This window comes from Scomber japonicus, chromosome 19, assembly GCF_027409825.1.
Source record: "Scomber japonicus isolate fScoJap1 chromosome 19, fScoJap1.pri, whole genome shotgun sequence".
NCBI lineage: Eukaryota > Metazoa > Chordata > Actinopteri > Scombriformes > Scombridae > Scomber > Scomber japonicus.
This window is the reverse complement of record NC_070596.1, coordinates 5,392,029-5,411,668: the sequence shown is the minus strand read 5'-3', so window position 1 is coordinate 5,411,668 and position 19,640 is coordinate 5,392,029. Positions and strand designations below refer to the sequence as shown.

The 19,640-nt window shown below is 40.4% G+C and overlaps 1 protein-coding gene across 2 annotated transcripts in view; it reads right to left on the bottom strand.

The window, feature by feature from the left end:
* LOC128380098 (WD repeat-containing protein 7) overlaps positions 1-19,640 on the bottom strand; it is a 106,476-nt gene that overhangs the window by 68,334 nt on the left and 18,502 nt on the right. For both annotated transcript variants that reach the window (XM_053339792.1, XM_053339793.1), the window contains exons 15-19: positions 16,635-16,849; positions 7,903-8,136; positions 6,865-7,158; positions 5,995-6,191; positions 132-229 (exon numbers count right to left, since the gene is read on the bottom strand). In XM_053339792.1, coding sequence (XP_053195767.1) covers positions 132-229; positions 5,995-6,191; positions 6,865-7,158; positions 7,903-8,136; positions 16,635-16,849 — 1,038 coding nt within the window. The remainder of the gene's footprint in view (positions 1-131; positions 230-5,994; positions 6,192-6,864; positions 7,159-7,902; positions 8,137-16,634; positions 16,850-19,640) is intronic.

Sequence of the window (19,640 nt, the reverse complement as noted above, 5' to 3'; positions counted from 1 at the left end):
TTTTATTTAAACTCTCTGTGGGTTTTATTGCCGGTGGGCTGTATTATCAAAAACCCCTGCCCCCTCCCTCCCACCTACCCCACAGGGCCCCAGGGGTGTGTGAAGCGAGCGACCCCTCCTTTTGTAGTTACCTTGTTTGATCTGGGCTTGTAGCGCCGGGTTGGAGGGCTGAGGGGGGGTGGCCGGCGTCCTGCGAGGAGTCTCCGGGGTTCCTCCTGGTCTGGGAGGCCTGGAGGAGGATCACAAAGAGGAGGCATGAAATATTAAAGGAGCAGGGAGGAGAGAGGAGGGCCAGGACAAACACACACACACACACACACACACACACACACACACACACACACACACACAGAGTCACAGAAACAAAAATACAAAGAGCGTGTGTGTGTGTGTCTTCTCGGGCTCCAGCCTATTGAATTTTGAGTGGAGGACGCAATCCTGGGTCTGAACAGACCGGAGGCGACCAACTCTCAGAGACACACAAACACTTCCAATACAACGATCGATATGGTGATCTATAGTAGTTGCCAGGCAACAAATCACTGCCAGGGAGCTCAACAAGCAGAAGTTACAAATGCCAAAATTCTACTGCGAGGACATTGAGAAGCAACAGGAGGTGGGAGGAAGTGTCAATGAATGTTTTAGAGATCATTAGTAGAGTGTAGAGATGTGTAAATCTATTTCATACAGGTGTGACAAATATTACTAAAATCAGTAGATGTCGAGGCCTCCCACATGGAGTTGCAAAATAAACCATGTGGGATCATATGTTTACCTATCTTTTTTTTAAATCAACATTAAGTTACACTTCCTGCACAGGCGCCTCTAATTTTAAGCCTACTTTTAAGCCTTTAAGATACTCAATGTCTTATTTTTATTTGTCTTTCATGGCCATAGCCCCAGATATTATTTGAGACTTTTTTCTTATTCATCACTGGATACTTTCACCTCTTCAGACCTCTAAAAAACGAATATAAGCAACTGATCGGCACTGAGCTGCAGTATCAAATGCTCCTGTCTTTATGTACAAAATACAATGTTCAGATGTTCAGACAGCATTGCACTTCATTTGGGAGATACTGTGTGAGGAAACCCACTTTGAAACTAAAAACTTAGAAGGCGTCAAGCTTCATAATTCATTTGAATAATAATATATATACACAGTGTGTGAGGGAGACCCATTCAACGCAACAGAGCACCAGACCATATGCACCTGCATGTCCCCCACCTCCACACACACAAACTCTCTCTCTGCCTTTCACACAAAAGGAACACCTCTGACAACACACATATACACACACACACACACACACACACACACACACACACACACACACACACACACACACACACACACACACACACACACACACACACACACACCTTTGTATCAATGTGGCACACAAAACACAAAAGAAACACACACATCCACATACACTGTCACTGACAAGCACAAAAAATATGTGAAGCAAATTCCAGTAAAACCAATTAACTAACATTTAATCTGATCAAAAGGTTAAGTTCACTCCCCCCCCCAACAGAACTTCTGGAACACTGTATTTACATTAAAATAGAAACCTAATTCTACTCCTCACACTCCATGTGTTTAGAGAATTATAATTGATAACACACTTGGGCTAAATAATTTCAGTATGCAGCTCATGATGTTATCAGAGAGCTTCTTTTTGTACCTGCATATTTAATGTGTGTACGAGCTGGAGAATGGGGGCTTAGGGCTGTTATCTAAATAAAATCTAAATCCATCCATTTTTGTAAAAAAAAAAAAAAAAAAAATCAATTCAAACCACAAGGAAAAAAAATCTGCCCTGTACATTCTGTACTAAGCGTTTAAATGTTTCTCAGGTGTGATTGGACATTCAGAGTTAAAATGGTTAAAAGCTGCGAAAACTCTTTCTCTATCTACAAGTCAAACTTTGAATAGTCGGGCGCAGACAGGTGGTGTGTGTATTTACTGGAAAGGAAAAAAATCAACCCATATGGACGTGTAGATTATGATGGGTCTTTAAATGTGTCGTTCTGTCCTATCTTACATTTGAACCTGTCGCCATCTGCTCCCCAAGCACGCACTGCAGCTAGTCTACAAGCTGACAACTGTATAATGCTACGGACAAGGGGAAAAATGACTTCAACAAGCGTGATCCTAAGTGAAGTAAAATATAAGTCTGCCCATTTTTTAAAATGCTGTTTACATGTGAAAACGCGGCGCATTCACACTTCAATCTCAAGTTGTTTTTCTACAGATTTCTGTCCACCTGACCGATAGAGAGACCGAGAGATAGACCGATAACAGCTAAATGTTTCAGAGCACAAAGAAAAAGACTTTTAAAATGTAGCCAGATCATTGTGGACATAGTCTTTAATGAAATGGGGAAGACGGACCTTAACATGACTCATGACAACAATAAACAGCCATTTTTAGAGACTGAGGTTGGAGAAAAAACAAACATTGCAAACATAAAGGGGTCTTGGTCAAACTAAAGGACTTCCAGGTCTGGTTCTGTGTGGATGAGCTGTATCCCTCAGCCAGGAGGTATTGGAGGAGCAGTGCTGTTGTGGTTGTTGTGATGAAATACTAAAAACACTAAGAGTTCAGGAGCGCTTCTTTTCAAACTCCACCACACGGGGAGAAAGCTTTTCTACTGTCATAAATGTAAGATGGGGAACATGAAAAAGCCAAAAAGCCAAACACCTTCAAATATTCAGAACTGCTGGTTTGGAGCGTACAGGTGGAGAGCAGACGGAGAGATCCTTGCCTGAGTTTTATAAAGAAGCCTTCACTTTCTATATGTGGCTGTACAATGACCTGCTCTGATCTAGACACGCTGCAGAAGAATAGTTCTTTTGTTTCTTTGAAAGTAATAAACAGCTCTGAAAACTTTCTTCAGGCTGTGTGGAGTCATTTGTTCTCTCGCTGTGGTGTTCTTTGTTTCTGATGTTCTAGCTGCCAATTCTTGTTAGTCAACCCTGTTTACTTCCAAGTCTATCAGGTTTTGATCAAATTGCAATGCTTCATTTTGTCATAATTTCTGATTGAGTTCATCAACGACACAGTAGCACCAAAACAAGATGACATCAGCTACAGGTGGTTACATTGGTTGGTTTCAAATACAGGAAACATGGTTGACAACGTCACTGACGGTGGCTTTTGCTTTTCTCACGAAGACTGAGGACTGACTTATGCTCGTCCTGATTGACATTGGACTTGCTCTCAAGCACTTGAGACTCATTGTGGACTGCCGTTCAAGTACTTCAGACTTGACTTGATGCTTGCCTTGAAAGGACTTTCGATTGACTTGCTGTCAAGGAACTGAGACTTCACATGGACTTGGCTTCAAAGTCTTCAGACTAGAAACTTAACTTGGACTTAGTCTTTAACTGGACTTGCCCACAAGTACTTGAGACTTGACTTGAGAGTGGTTTTGAGAACTTTTGTCACTTGACCTGGACTTGATTTTGCTTCAAGGACTTCAGACTGCACTTGAAACTTGCTTTGAGGCCTGAGGTTAGACATGAACACTCCAGACTTTACTTAGAATTGCCCCTAAGGACTTGTGATTTGACTTGACTTGGCTTTGACAAGACTTAAAACTTGGCTTGGCTCCACTGACTTAAGACTTGACTACAGTTTGCACCCTGAAACTTGAGACAAGTTTTGACAAGACCTAAGAGGTTGACCAGTGTTGAGTGATTTGGGACTTGACTAGGACTTGTTCCAAAAAACTCTGGTTACTGATACTAAAATGACCAAATTTGGGATATTTTTAACCATCTCTGAACACAGCTTTCATTAAACATTATTTATAGGAGTCTTTGGGGATCTCAGGATTCGATTCTGATTCTTTGAGACCTGATTCGATTCAGAATCGATTCTCAATTCTTGACTTAAAACCACTTATCAATTGAATGAATAGAAAAGGGGGCACTATTTTTAGTCTGTACCAAACCATTCACTGTTATCCTTAATCCAAAAAGTGTAATTTACTGACCAACAATCACAGGTTCAATGTCTTCTGTAAAAACAGTAGATGATGTGTGTGATTTGAAGTAAGGGGGAGGTGGAGTGCACTGTGCTATTATTAACGTTATATTACTAACTGTACTGTTAGCCCTGGGCAACATCTTTGTCCAAGACACTGAACAGGTGGAGAGCTGTTTGTTTTTTTTAAATATATTTTTTTATTAGACAGTGACAGTTGAGTGATGATAGTAAACAGAAGGGGGGGGGCAGAGTCAGGGTATGACATGCAACAAACAAAAGTCCACCGCTGGAATCAAACCATAGACATTGTGGTTATTTAGCAGTTATTTAGTTAGGAGTGAGCGCCGAATTATTATTTTTGCCCTACCAGACTTGGTTTGAGTGTGTGTTGGTCAGCCTATCTCAGTTGTTACAGCTGGAGGTCACTGCTCCACAGATAACACTAGTCTCTGAGCAATATATTCGCAATATACTTCATGCTCGTCTAGCAAAGGTAATCACTACTATGTCATGAAATGCTTGGCTTTTTTGAAGATGAACTACAAGATAATTCTAGTGTGTGTGCATTATAGATTGTCTGGGTGCTGTGTTGCCTTCATGATTGAGTCCCACCATTTGGTCAACATCACATTATTCATTTAAAATGTAGAACACCATTTTTTTACATTTGTGAATCAGTTCAGACTGATAGAATTATGTAAATCAATTTCTTTCATCCACCCCCAATCAGACAAAACTCTACTTAGCATTAGAAGATGCTTAAGTGGGTTTTAAGGTAAAAAAATAACTATGCGTGTACAAAGACTAAACTACAGATCTGGTACATTCTACTGTGTTTTTAACCAATTTATTCAATAAAGATGATTTAATACAAAGAGAACTAAATCATACTGGAAACAGGTGTAATAAAACTCAGAGGAGGCTGATTAAAAAAAAAACACACATCTCACCATCTCTCCCTTTACTTCTTTTCTCTCTCTCTCTCTCTCTGAGTGTTTTCTCTCGCTTGCCCTCCCTGCAGTGTTATTCTGTACAGGGTTGATGAAATGATAAAATGTTGTGTTGGTGTTGCAGCAGCAGGACCTTGACCTCGGTGTTAAATCTTTCACAGGGCAGTGAGAGCTCAGAAAGACTAAACAATCAGCCACACACACACACACACACACACACACACACACACACACACACACACACACACACACACACACACACACACACACACACACACACACACACACACACACACACACACACACACACACACACACACACACACACACACCTTGATGGTGGTTGAACTTCAGCTGCTGCTGGTTTTTGTTGTATATGTGAACAGCGTCTGTGTTTCTTTGCTTTGAATTCTCTTTCTATTTCGACTTGTTTGGGTTATTATTTTGTTTTTCAGTTGAAATCAACTGACGACTGTTAATGCCTGCTGAATCCAGATGTGTTGAATGTAGATTTCTATCTATCTGACTCTTAGGCTGCTAAATGCTCTGCTATGTTCACCTGCTAGTTACTAACTTTACCTACCCAGCACCAGACAGTGTACAATGTGTTTATCAGGGACTGTTTGCTAGAGAATGCCTGAACCATATAGTCAGTGTGATTTAACATCAAAACTATGTGTTATGAGCTGGTGCGAAGTGAACTCTTTCACAATTCATGTAGTCATCGATTCATTGTTAATATAAAAATATTGGCTGAAGGAGCTTTAAGGACATAATTAAAGTTTAATGAGAGATACGTTGAGATATGCTATTATCATTAAATATTGATGTGACATTACAATACATCAGTGTACATTTTCTATTATTTATTTTGAATAATTTTTAATCCTCCACGTTGCCATTGTTTATAACATGTTTTATATTCAATTTAATGTGATTTTTAAAGAGCTCTTCTCTCATTTTTTTCATTTTTTAAAACATTAGAAAATATATAATCAAATTGTACTGCGTGTGTATAAATGTGTCCGTTTGTTTGTTTGTTACCTGGCCGGTGCTTTCTTCATGTGTTCTCCGACGAAGGTGGCGTTGGTCATGCCCATTAGGGTGTTGGCCAGCGAGATGACGGACAGGAGGTGCTGCGTGGTGACGGCCCTCGACAGGCCATACGTTCCCTTCCCGACGATGTCTGACAGCATCAGCTTCCGACCCGTAGCCAGAGACAGCTGCCGAAGCAAGGACTCCTGGGAAACGGAGGCAGGCAAATTAACCAGAGAGTAGAGCTGGGCGATTATGGCAAAAATCTAAATCATGATTAATTGAACTTTTAACCTCGATTACGATTAATGAACGACTATCTCCATCCTTGACAAACACTTATGTATTTTCACAGTTTCTTTAGTTTAGTATTTTCCACTTCTGCCTCACACATGAGGATCTTTAGGGAGTGAAAATAATGATGTTTTAAGGTGTGAAGCTGTGGTTAATGTCTAGTTTACTTGATTGGAACTATGTAAAGATCATGGTTTGGGTTCAAATGATGGAAGTTTTCCTTAAAGATATGCAACCTTTGCTGTCATGGCAACAGTGAACACCACGACTAATTGACATGAGCAAGATAAAGTCGATTAGAGTTTCTAAATGTCGGTTTCGATTATTTTTTTCGATTAATTGCCCAGCACTACCAGGGAGGCTAATAATACTGATGTGTCGATAGCTTTTCATATCTTACTCTTCAACTGACTGATTACATTTTCAGTTTATTAAGTAATGATTCCGCAAAAGAAAGGAAAACACGAGATACATCTGAGCAGCTAGAGTCAAAATAAATAATTTCTAAAATTCTTACAGATTAAATTTACGTCAAATGTTTAATAATTTATGTTTGTTTACGATCAGGGGCTGACCACACCATACCTTGAAGGTGGGCAGCATGAGGGACATGTGACCTCCTCTGGAGATCAGGCCGAAGGAGATGGGGCAGTGTGGTCTGAGCATGCCCAGTCTCTCCAGACAGATGCCGTCCAGCTGCTCGTTGAGGCCCCAGGCGTGCAGGCAAGACATGAAGAGTTTGGCTGTGTCCATCGTCAGGTTGTACTCCAGCAGGCTCAGCGACTTGGACTTCTCCTCGCGCCTCCTCATCTCCTCCTCCTCTTCCTCATCTTCGTCCAGCAGGTGCTCCTTGATGGTCTCCTTCATCGTCTCCTTTACCTGTTTTTTTTTTTGGAGAAAAGGAATCAATCAATCAAAATTTTCAAAAATAGCGATGTACTGTCTTTCGTTGTGCTCTGGAGAAGTTTTGTAGTTTTGTCAAGTCTGAAAAAAAAACTAAAACAAATGATGTCATCACTGTGATGTCACCAGGGTTATCTCAGCTTGAACATGGAGACATTTATAAGGACAGCCAGAGTTATAAACTAGAGACTTAGAGTTTAAAAGACATGGGTATTTACTTGGCAGGGAGGGGAAGGTCTAATGAAACCTTTTGAGTTGCATCATGGGAAATGTAGGATTGCACACTAGGGACTAAGTGTCATGATATTCCAGCCTGTTTCAGTTTTTTATTATGTCTCTGACAAGTCTTCAGACTTTATGGAAGTGCAACAGTAAAACTTGAGTGACCCTTAAGACATAATTTAGTGTGTCTCAGTAGTTCAGGGAACAAACCTTGAAATGCATTTAAAAAATGTAAAGATGAATGAATAAAAATCTGGATGAAACAGTTCCACATAAATAATGTTAAAAATAGAAAATAAAAGATAATAAAAGATAATACAATGTAAATAATAAACACTTTTTTTAAAAGTTTCATTATCTTAATATTTTTCATTTTTTCATTCATTAGACTTAAAAAAATAAAATAATACCACATGAAAGATATAATAGAGGGTAAATGAGGAGTTTTTCTAACATTTATAATTATAGATGGATTTTCCCTCCTTTGTGTTTGCTGACCTGTTTGAAAATCTTGTTGGCCAGGAAGGACCCCCCCTTGTCGGCCCCCGCCTGGCTCTTCTGCAGCGTCTCTGGAGACACCAGTGTGGGGCTCGGTCTCTGGGCTTCCTCTGTCAGCAGCTGGATGATCACTGCCTCCACGTCGAAGAACAGCACATGCATGTCAGGGTCCGTCAGGTTGGTCTTCATAGCCTGCACCACCAGGGCATTGTGGGAGTATTTCGGCAAATTGCCCTAAGAGAAGAAAAAGACAAGGGAGAAAGAGAGAATATTTGAAACTGAAGAAAACGGTGATGAATGTTAGTCAGTGTGTGTCTGAACATCTGCAGTTAAATGTGCCACAAAAACAAAACTACACACACAGCTATTCAATCAATTACTGATTAAAAAAATAGATTAGTATAGCTTTAATAACCAAATGTAAGTGTGTTGCTACTACTTGGGGGAATAATGTTTTCAATCCATCATTCCTATAAACTATCATTCAAACACACACAAACACACAAACACACACACACACCCCATCAGCTGTAATTGCCACCAATCCTAACCGAGCGCTCGATTCTAATAGTATTAGCAGAGACACCTGCGTGGAGCTGTATGTAGAACAGTGCTGTTTGTTTACATGTTAATGACCTGATGAGTGCAATCAGACCATGGTGATCCTGTTAAGAGTCTCAATCTGATGGAGGAGAATGAAAACAGGGGGAGGAGGAGGAGGAATGGAGGGCAAAGCTTGATTTGAATCTGGACCCGTTCCATCAAAGATCTTCTATTTGCTGTTCTGAACTCGTGTAGCTCTTTCCTTCAACAAAGAGGAGTGAGTCTCAGCAATTTTATGTTTTAATTGCTCCAACATATATGAAGGTATCCTCTGTTGTGTGTGCCTTTGTTTTTTTACATGTTGTGTTGCATTATGTTATGTCCAGGACTTCTGCCTTCATGAACATACATTAAAGACTTCTTAAGACCTTTTTTTATTGGACATACAAAAGAAAGCCAGTCGAGATTATATGACCGCTATATCACACCATCATCATCATCATTTTGTAGTGTGGTGGAGGTGTGGTAGTATCTCCGGAACAAAAAACTTTAAACCACACACTGTAGCTCCCAGTGCAGATGTAGTTTAAGGGGGAATATCAAGAGTGATGCTTTTCGACCATAATGCTCTTCTTCACACTAAAGCAAAAAGTATAGTGGCCTCTTAAATATATCAAGACTCAGGTCACCTGATATGTGTCATAGGTGTACATATTAATGTGCGGAAGATGATGCAACACATAATTTATACTATGAAACTAAAGAAAACATTACATATAATGAAAAACAAACAGAAAAATATATTATGATAATGATATGTGTATATATACACACACACATATGTACAAAGAATCCATAGACATATACCTGTATATAGGACACTCACACTGTTCACACTGTATATTGTACATGCTAAATCAGCATTACTATACTATTACATGAATTCTGCAGATGTGCGTTTCTGTGGTTCTAATGTTTGTTTCTGTATATGTGTAAATACTTCAGATTTAGATGTTTTCTATGTATTGTTACTATTAATTGTAATTTTTTTTTTTTTTTTTTTTTTTTAACCTCACTCAATTGTGATGGATGTGTGTGTGTGAGGGGGACATAGAGAGAACAATAATTATCCATGGAGAGTCCTGACCAACTGAGACACAATACACCTGCAGCTGGGACACACACACACACGATTTGTGAGGCTGTGACGTTCATGCTCTGGATTTGCACATTGCTGTCACCGTATCACATATGTGTAACACTCTCCTGCCTCTTTTTGTGACAGTGTTTTGGACCAGAAAGTTTAGCAATTCATTTATTCAGTGTGCTGTTTAATTCCAGCTCTGATCTCTTTAATAAAGACTGTCAATTAATCACTGTGTCAGCGTTATGTTACACACAATGAAAGCTGAAACTGATCACTGAACATAGTTTGTGTTTGGTAAAATGTCTTGGAGATACAAGGATTTGTACATACAAAAATGCCTCACCCTCATGCTTCAGTCTGTGTGTGTGTGTGTGTATATATTTATCAGCCTACGTGTGTCGTTTTGGTGGATGAACACTGCCATCTAATGGTAGACAGCTGCATTACACACAATGATACACATATTTATGCTGTTGGTGGGTTTTGTGACCTTTTTTTGGTGTATGACAAAAAAAATGCAGATGTTGAAAAAAATTTGTGAGATCTCTTTGGTACCAAATAGAGATAAATTTCAGAGACACGTTTGAGTTTTAAGTCTGTTCTGACATTTCAATTATCTACACCTATCTGTCACACACACAGGTACACACTGTCCTATAGCTCCAGGGCAGTGTCTCTCTCTCTGTCTCTCTCTCTCTCTCTCTCTCTCTCTCTCTCTCTCTCTCTCTCTCAGTACAAACCTAGAAAATTCTCCAACATTCTATCTCTGAAAGAGGGAGATCACTCATTATGTGTTGATACTCACTGACACTGATCTACACAACTGCACTTAAACTGAATATTGAATGTAAAAAGACAGCTGGTGGGAGAATGAAGTCATGCAAAAGTAGACAGTAATCAATACGTTGGAATTAAATTAATCTGAGTAGCGAACCTGATGTACATGATTCAGTCCCTTGAACACAGAGGATCCTTGACTGCAGAAGCTTCATCACAATGAAATCAAAACCTAAGCTTAGAAAAACATGCTCACTGTATTGTTTGGTCTTTTCACCATAAATACATTTTAAAATCATCCAATTTTATTAAAATCTTGTTTTTTCTGTTTTCAGTCAGTCTGGCAATTTTGGATTAAAGAGCACAAAGTCGTTCGTTGTCTTTCTGAGAGTTTATTCGGTCGCCTGCAGAAATACTCTTTGCTGTCTCAAGTGTGAGATGGCACGAATGAGCCTAGAGCAGGGAAAGTTGTCAGATTATATACATTATCTTGTGAAAAGGATGTCACGTCATAATGTGTTGTACAATCAGGACAATGGTTAATCAGTAGATTATAACATACATGATGATCAGCATTTCATGTAACATAGGTGGTCATGGTCAGCAGATTATGACACACACACCTAATGATATGACATAGTTACTCATTTTATCAGAGAGGATGACTAATCCCCATTACAAATTCAAGTAGTGACGTCAAACTTCTGTAGTTTCCCTCAAGTAAGCCTAACTTGTAATTGTTTAAATTATCTGTTCTTTCCTTTTGTTTCAGGATGACCAGCTGAAGACACATTTTTAATCAACTGATCATACATATATCTCTTATTCCTCTGTGCCATAGAGCTCTATTATTGTCCAAAAACTATTAAAAACACATCAGTGAGTCACAGTTTTGCATTGGGTGACATGTTCTTTCATTACCAGGAACACACACACTGTTGTTTATTTTCACTCAATCCCACACACACTGTCCGGGAGCCAGAAAGACTCACTAGAGCACTAAATGTGGATTAACCCACCCTTGAAAATAGTCCCCAACAAATACTATTTCCTCCTGTTTGAGTAATGTTTGCTAGAAAGTACAGTGCCCAGCTGCTTTAGGAAATTATTGGAGTAAGCAGTTAAGTTTTGGTGACTGATTTTTAAACAATTACATCTTCAGTAGGAACCATAAGGCTTGGGGCTGAGTGCCACAGAAAGGGCAGTGAAATGAGGCTTCAAATGTCACCTGTGAACCATCAATTTTCAATGATAAACAACTGAGAAAAGCAGAAAGTCGTCACATTGGAGAAGCTGGAACCAGAGAGTGTTTGACATCTCTAGTTGATCAAATGACAGAAATGATTAATTGCCAATTAATCAAGCCAATTAAACTCGGATAATTCATTTTCTGTTTATCATTATATCTAGTTTGTTTTTTTTCCTTCGTGCAACAAACACATTCACGGATCAGCAGGTTCAGCAAAAGTACCAGAGGACAAACTCAAAGTCATCAATATCCTCACACACAAACTGAAATCTGAACAGCATACAAACAGTCAATCAGACACACACACACGAAGGCTTGGAGCTGGCTGGGTGTAATGTTTAGGTTGATAGTCTGACATTTCATGGTCATTATCTGTCATTACACACAGCAGGGGAGAACACACTCTCTGTCTCTCTCAAACACACACACACATATATATATATACATACACACACCTGACAGGGGATAGTGGGTGGTTTTGACCCATAATTTGAGAAAATAAGAGGGAAATGACACAGTGGTGGGAGGCAGAAAAGGGAACAACAGTGATGTATATCTGATAGAACTAGGAGGGGGAAAAATCGCAGCTGTTGTGTGTTGGCCTTTTCAGAAAAGAGCTGTGATTATGGGCAGTTATGACCCGGGAGACACCTGCAATAAAAGCAACACATGAGGGGAGGGGGGGGGCAAAAGAAACAATGAAAAGGTTATCTTGGTGGAGAGAAGCAGGAGAGGGAAAAAAACGGACAAACCAAACAAGAGGAAGGGACGGGAGCTAAATGGAGCTTCACTCTGAGCTAAATGGCTTCTGTGTCAAACTGTAAAAGTCAAACTGTAGCAGCAGCTGAACTAAACGCTGCTCAAACACTAAATAATTCATAGCGTTTGTTTTCTGTGCTGGGAGGCCCAGGTGGGTGGGGTTTACTCCGTCAAGACAGATCAGATCATCACAGTCTGACAAGTGAACCTCTGAGGGGTCAACCCAGACAACCTGTTCCATATAAAAAGTACTGTAGCGTGAACAATAATCTGAACATTTGTTATAACTGTGGCTGTAATACTTACAGATATAATACTATATAAGATACTGTGTGGAATAATTTGACTAGGTGTGGCAGCAAATACTTCAGGATGTCAGGTCAGGACACTAATTTTGATGATCCAGGTGAGAGTGTGGGGAAAAAAAGAGATGTATAGATTTTGACTGTTTATCTAGTTAGTCGTTTGTGGTTCTGCAACAACAGAGAACAACAATACAGATTGATTAATAATTACAAATCTGACAGACATTAAGACTAGCCATTATTACAGACAGGTAATATAAGAACTGAAAACTATTAATACTAGTATAAAAGATAATTTTAGCAAACACTGAAGAGCAAGAGTAAGCAATCTGCTGCCGGCTAGGATGGTCTTTCCTGTTTTGATTTATGCAAACTCTTCAGGAAAGCTCTCCATATGAGCGTATCTTAGGAGGGTCAACTCTGCTTTATGGAAGTCTTCGGCACCTGGATGAGCAGTGCTGTCAACCATCCCGCGCAGCGCCTGCACGGTGGTTTCCAGGAGCTCCTTATATGTGCTATACTGTTGGATGTCAGGTATTGCTGGACTGGTTGAATCTGTTAGTACGCCACCATCTGAAGGAAGGGTGGCCCTCAACTCCAGCAATTCTCTCTGGCGAGGTGAGCTAGTATTTTCCCTCTTGTGATGTCAGCAGCTGGATTGGCTGCTGAGTCAATATATTGCCAGGCTGCAGGATCAGACAGTTCTTGGATTTTTGCGACCACAAATACTTCATACTGGCATGAGCCTGACTGGAGCCAGTTAAGTACAGTTGTCGAGTTTGTCCAGTACACCACATCCTGGATAACAAGAGTAAGCTCTCTCTACAAGACCGAAGTCAACTGTTCTCCAGTCAGGGCTCCACACAGTTCCAGCCGGGGGATTGATAGTTGCTTTTTAGGCGAGACTCTTGATCTTGCGGTGAAGAAGGTTAAGTGGACTTGTCCTTCGTCTTCAACAGTGTGCAGGTATGCAACGGACCCATATGCATGCTCAGAGGCGTCACAGAACACAGTGACAGTCTGCCTGCTCTTGCTACAGTCCTAGCTGGGTTTAGTGTAGTATCTCAGCAGCGTTATCTGTGACAGCTGGGGAAGCTCACTTTCCCACAACCGCCAGACTTGAAGTAGGTCTTCTGGCAGGTGGGGTACCCACTCTTTTCCTTGTCCCAATGATGTTGTACAATGATCTCGGCTCAGGTAGTGTATGCGATAACGAACCCAAGAGGGTCATATTGTTGGGCAAGCAGTTGATAGATGTTGCACATGGTAGGTTCTGGATTTCCACTCTGTTGGTGTTCATATCACAGCATATCAGACTTACCATGCCATAAGAGCCCAAGCGTGTCCTCATGGGGGTCAGCTGTTTCCTGGGTGAACCAGAGTATGTTCTCTGTCTGAGACTCTCTTGGTAGGTGACAATGATTGTGGGAGCGTTGATGGCCCATTGCCGCAGTTCAAATCCACCCAGGGTTTGCAGTCTGCCAACGAACTTCTTAGCTAGAGTTTCAATGGGCAGGCCCTGCAGACAGTTGCCAACATAGAAACACTGTTCTATTGACAGACGTGCATCCTCTTCTGGCTCTGTGTGCTTACTGACATGAGACTGTAATGCAAAAGTGGCACAACATGGGCTACATGTCGTCCCAAAAGGGAGCACCTGCCACTCGCAGACTGTGGGTTCCTCATCTACCTTCATGTCTCGCCACAGGAAACAGAGGAAAGGTTTATCTTCTTCCAGCAGGCGAACCTGATGGAACATCCCTTTAACATCACTGCTAAGGGCGATAGGATGTTGCCTGAATCGGAGGAGTACCCCCAAACAGGCTAGCACCCAGTGTTGGCCCAGGTAAGAAGTGGTCATTTAGGCTCTGGCCCGTCTCTGTGTCTCACTCACTCCGCAGGTGCAGGCACGCAGCGAGCACAATGCGTTCACATGTACTGGGTAGCATCAGATATGAGAGACTCAAGCAAAAGTGGACAGGAGTACAGCCTTTTTTACGGATACTAGATCCAATGAGATGAAATGCTTTAGAACAGCTATTAATTGCAACTATACTGGTCAACTAACCAACTGGGTCACAAATAAGCTTCATTTAAATAGTCAGTATGGCTATCACATTAGCAAACAGGTAACAGCCTACCTCCACAACCAGGCACAGAAAAACATTATTATGCCACTGCAGCAAGCTAGTCTACCTGGCCTCCACTCAGAAAGTAGATGCTGGTTAGTCTAGCTTGCTAAACTGAGCACGCTAGGCTACCTGACCTAACCTCAGAAGAACTGGACGGTAGTTAATCTAGCTTGCTAACGTTAGCACTGTTTCCTAATAGACATTACTTATCGTTCATGTTATTTTAACATCTGCTGAGTCATTGGCAGCTCATGGACACTCTTTTGTGTCTGCCCTGCAATCGTTAACTGTCTCTCTTTTATGCGTCCAATAGCGGTGATATGGCAAATGACCAGATTGTCAAAATTTGTGGTAACAGGGTGTCCTGTAACCTTAGTACTCTATACACCCTATCACCCCATGACTCAGATTACAACCATTGGTACATTAAGGAGAACTGGATATCGGGCTCAAAGATGATTCATTTCTATTAATTCCACCATATTTCTGAACGTTTTTAGATCTGTAGAGATAATGCACACAAGATTCCTTTTCCAGACAAGCCAGTTAAGGGTGTGTGCATCTGAAACTTCCTCTGGCTGAAATGACCAACTTTCAATTGGCTCCCCCTATAACAAATAAAATATTAACTGAATCTTACGGCTCTTCTAGACTTTTCAAATGTTACTGGATCGAATTAATCCAATCCTGATAATAAATCATTTTGCAGGATTTGTGGCTTTCATATAATATGTATCCACCATTTAACAGCTTTTCCTTTTCCAATTATTGTGTATGTGAAAATGCTATTTGGGCCATGTGATGTATCTCAAAAGGTATAATTACATGGTTGACAGCCCAATGCTGGTCCTGGTAGTTGGGTTACAACACACAGGAACCTATAGGGAGTTCACACAGGAACCTATAGGGAGTTCTGGGACTATGCAACCATGATAACATCGTCCTGGTCCAGCCGTATAGAAGTGATATTACACAATAACCATTTTTAAAGGCTGCCACTAAAAATTGTTGAAACAGAATCTGTCTGAAGTTCACATTAGAATACCATATAATTATAAAAATAAAAACAAATTTTATTGTTCAAAACAGAGTTTCAAAGGGTGCTTAATATTAGGCAGGAAATACAGAGGAATTAACAACATGTCAATTCTGCAACAGTGTCTACTTAAATTTGGGTGGATTGTTTCTTTAAGCTAGTAAAGTTGCTCTCTGGGAGGTCCAGCTCAGAGAAAAGAAACACTGCACTTCTGTTTTTTTCTCCCATTTTGACATTTAAGATAGTTCATCCTTCCCTGGGAGACACCAGTGGTCTGCTGTCAACAAACACACACACAAACACACAAAATGGCTGATTGTTGACCTTTGGTTCATCTCCAGCAGAGTTTTAATTGGCCTGTGACTTCAGCCAGCAATCTGACTGAGATGACCAGTGTGTATGTATGTGTGTGTGTGTGTGTGTGTGTGTGTGTGTGTGTGTGTGTGTGTGTGTGTGTGTGTGTGTGTATAAAAAGGTATTGTGTTTGTTTTTGATGAATGAGACAAAGAGCCAAAGAAAGACAGAAAATAAGAACATAAGGAAGTAGAGGAGACATCTGAACTTCACAGTAATCAGATCTGAATCAATCAGACTCATCACTGGAAGTCACTTCCCTAGAGATCGAGATGACATCTTCATATTACTTGTTTGATGTTTGGCAATTTTGCTTGATAAATGACAGTTGACTCTTAGATTAACTGACTAACTGTTTCAGCACTAATGAGCTATAGTCATTTACCAAACAAAGATTCCCTTCACTGGCACTGTGTCTGTTTGTATGTACCTTGTCAGCGTTGTCTGCAGCCAGCAGGTTGGTGGCAAGAGTCTGCAGTTTGTGCTGGGCCATGTTCTTCAGTGCTGCCAGGCTGCGACGAGTCATCGCCTGCTTCAGGTTGACCGCAGAGTGGCTGAGAGCATCCACGGTGGCTGGAGCCAGCTCGTCACAGGCGTTCAGGATCTCTACTGCTGTTATACCCATCACACAGCGGTCCAAGGCTCCTGAAGACACAAAGCAGTAAACAAACTGTCTCACACCTCAGGTTGATTACTGACAGGAACAAACACTTTGGTTCTGAGCAAGATTTTTAAAAAGCTGCCGTCTAGATGAGTATTTCCTGTAGATATTGATGACCTGCAGAGAATGAACCATTATGATTCAAGTGACATCCTGACATTTTCTGAATGGCTTACTGGAATGGTTTCCAGTTAGACATGCTGGAATGATTTCCAGTTAGACATTAAAAACATTAACATCTATAAGGCAGTTTCAGACATAATGTACTGATCATAGCCCTGCTCCACAGAGCACTGACCCTTTCTGTACTCAATGACCTTTCCTTTAAGAGCCAGACTCAGGAGAACTTTATATTGTTGTTAGTTCCTTTACTGCTTTACCAAATCTAATACCTTACACAGAGTAGATGTTCAAAACTGTAGAGTAAAATACCCTTTATGACCAATAGTATGAGGGCCTCCGTTTATGTATATTTGTGTACTCTTGGTCTGGGGCTGTTTTTCCTGGTTTGGGCTGGCGCCCCTGCAGAAGAGTGTTTTCTTATGTAATCCTGCTCCCTCTGGATTTCTGACCAATACCACCTGCTCCTGCAATGTGCGTGTCCACTCTCCTCACCTGTAAATATTCTGACCATTTAAGCCCACACAATAGAGTTCCATTCATATTGCGTATGTTCTAGTGCACGATTACATTAGTACTAGTGCAATAAATACACCTATTTTAAAGGTAAAATTACATTATATTTGTGTACTTTACTTATTGTTTTAGAACATTTGCTGTTAGCTGAGGGTGTTTTATTTTGTCCAAATGTCAGACATGCCTTGCTTTGCTTTCATATTGTAATGAGCAGCAGTTTATATTTTGACCGCCCACTCTCACCAGCAGTTAACTTAAAACCGCCTGCTCTTAATGTGAGATTTGGTTCGGTCCCACAGGATCCCAATGCAGTCCTGTAGTTTGGGCCTCTTATTTCCAATCATGGGAAATCTTCAGAAAAGTTAACAGATTTTCAAATATGTCATAAACCAGCAGTCAGGTGTCCATATGAACAGTAAAGTGGTTTTCCTCTCTGTAATCATTCCTCCTGTTCATACTGACTATTCAAAGATCTCTTTCTAATGTGCTTTCAATGGAGGTGATAGAAGATAACATCCACAGTGTGTCCACACAGTCATTTAAAAGTAGATGATCAGCTTCTATTCAGCTTCATCAGTGTGAGTTAGTCATATCAAGTGATATCTGACACATTTACAGTCTTTTTACCTTCAAATTCCCTCTTAGTGTTTCCTGTTGAGCTGTGGTGGAAGTATAGTAACAAAAAGAGGAACTACTAAAAACACTGTAACGTTGAAACATAGAAGATGAAGATTTGACTCATTTGGAAGCTGAAGCTTCATATTAGCTTCACATCAACTTTTAAATCCATGTTTCCACAGAAGGAGGACTGTGGATTTAGTCCTCCATCACTTCCATTGCAAACATTATGAAGGGGTCTTCTAATAGTCAGTTTGAACAGGATGAATAATTACAGCTAGAAAAACATGAATCAATGTTCATTTGGGTTGCTGACTGTTGCTTTACATTCTGTTGCCTTTAATGCTACAGCATATAATTGCATTTTAAATAATATTGTAGTAAAGTAGAGCATACACAAACTAGTCTTACTTCAGCCTTCCCTGTGTCTGTGCATTCTTTTTATTCATTTCTATCACATATTTTCTCTGTTTCAATCTTTCTCTCACACCACCTCCATCTTTATCTCATCTCATTGCGATATCATCATCTATTGTCTCTTGAATATGATTCAGGTCACAGATAGAGTTATTTTCTCTATCTCTGGCTGCAACAATTCTCTGCCTTTACAGAAAGAGAGAAAGAGAGGTTAAGAGAGACATCATTAGCTGCAGACAGAGCTGACATCAGTATTGGCTTTGAGTATTGAGTGAGAGGAGAAATTGGCACCATTATACCTATGCGTGTGCGTGTGTGTGTGTGAGAGAGAGCGAGAGAGATGAGGGGTCTGTGAGCCATGGCCCTATTACATGTCCAACGCCTCAGTACACACACACCTTCCTTAATTTCACACTTAGCTACCCTGCAATCTCCCAGCACTACTGTACAGCTCTTTCAGGTCCCCAACACACACATATACAAACACACACACACACACACACACACCTGGTCTTTTCCACTGGCCAGTCATCATTCAAGCTAATGTTATGTCTATACTGTGCCACATACATGTTTACTGCAGATTGCGTTGTCATGGTAACAATTGAAGGGGTGCCAGCAGGCGTAAAAGTAAAAAAATGTTTTCTGAAGAGTGACAGAGGTGTGAGATTTACACTACATTGTCAGAGTGAGATGAAAAGACTGATATCATCTCGTCTCAGTGTTAAGTACAAAGCTGGAGTTAGGATGTTGTTAGCTTAGCTTAGCATACAAACTGGAAGCAGAGGGATACTGCTAGCCCGACTCTGGATCAACTAATTTGCAATTCATAATTCGTTGAATTTTATTCAAATGAAATTCATCATATGACAAGAATATAAAAGGCCCAAAAAGATACAAAAATACTTGGAATAATAACTGGTGTCTGTTGTGTTTTTTCCACAATAAAGTAAGCAACTTAGAAATTCTTAATATTACATGTCCTCCTTCTAAAAAAGTCAAAGCTCCAGCAACACTTGTAGTATAGCTTTATTAATAGACCAACACGTTATTTTATATTCTAAATCTATATATATGGTGTTCCCCATGTCATTTATTGAATAC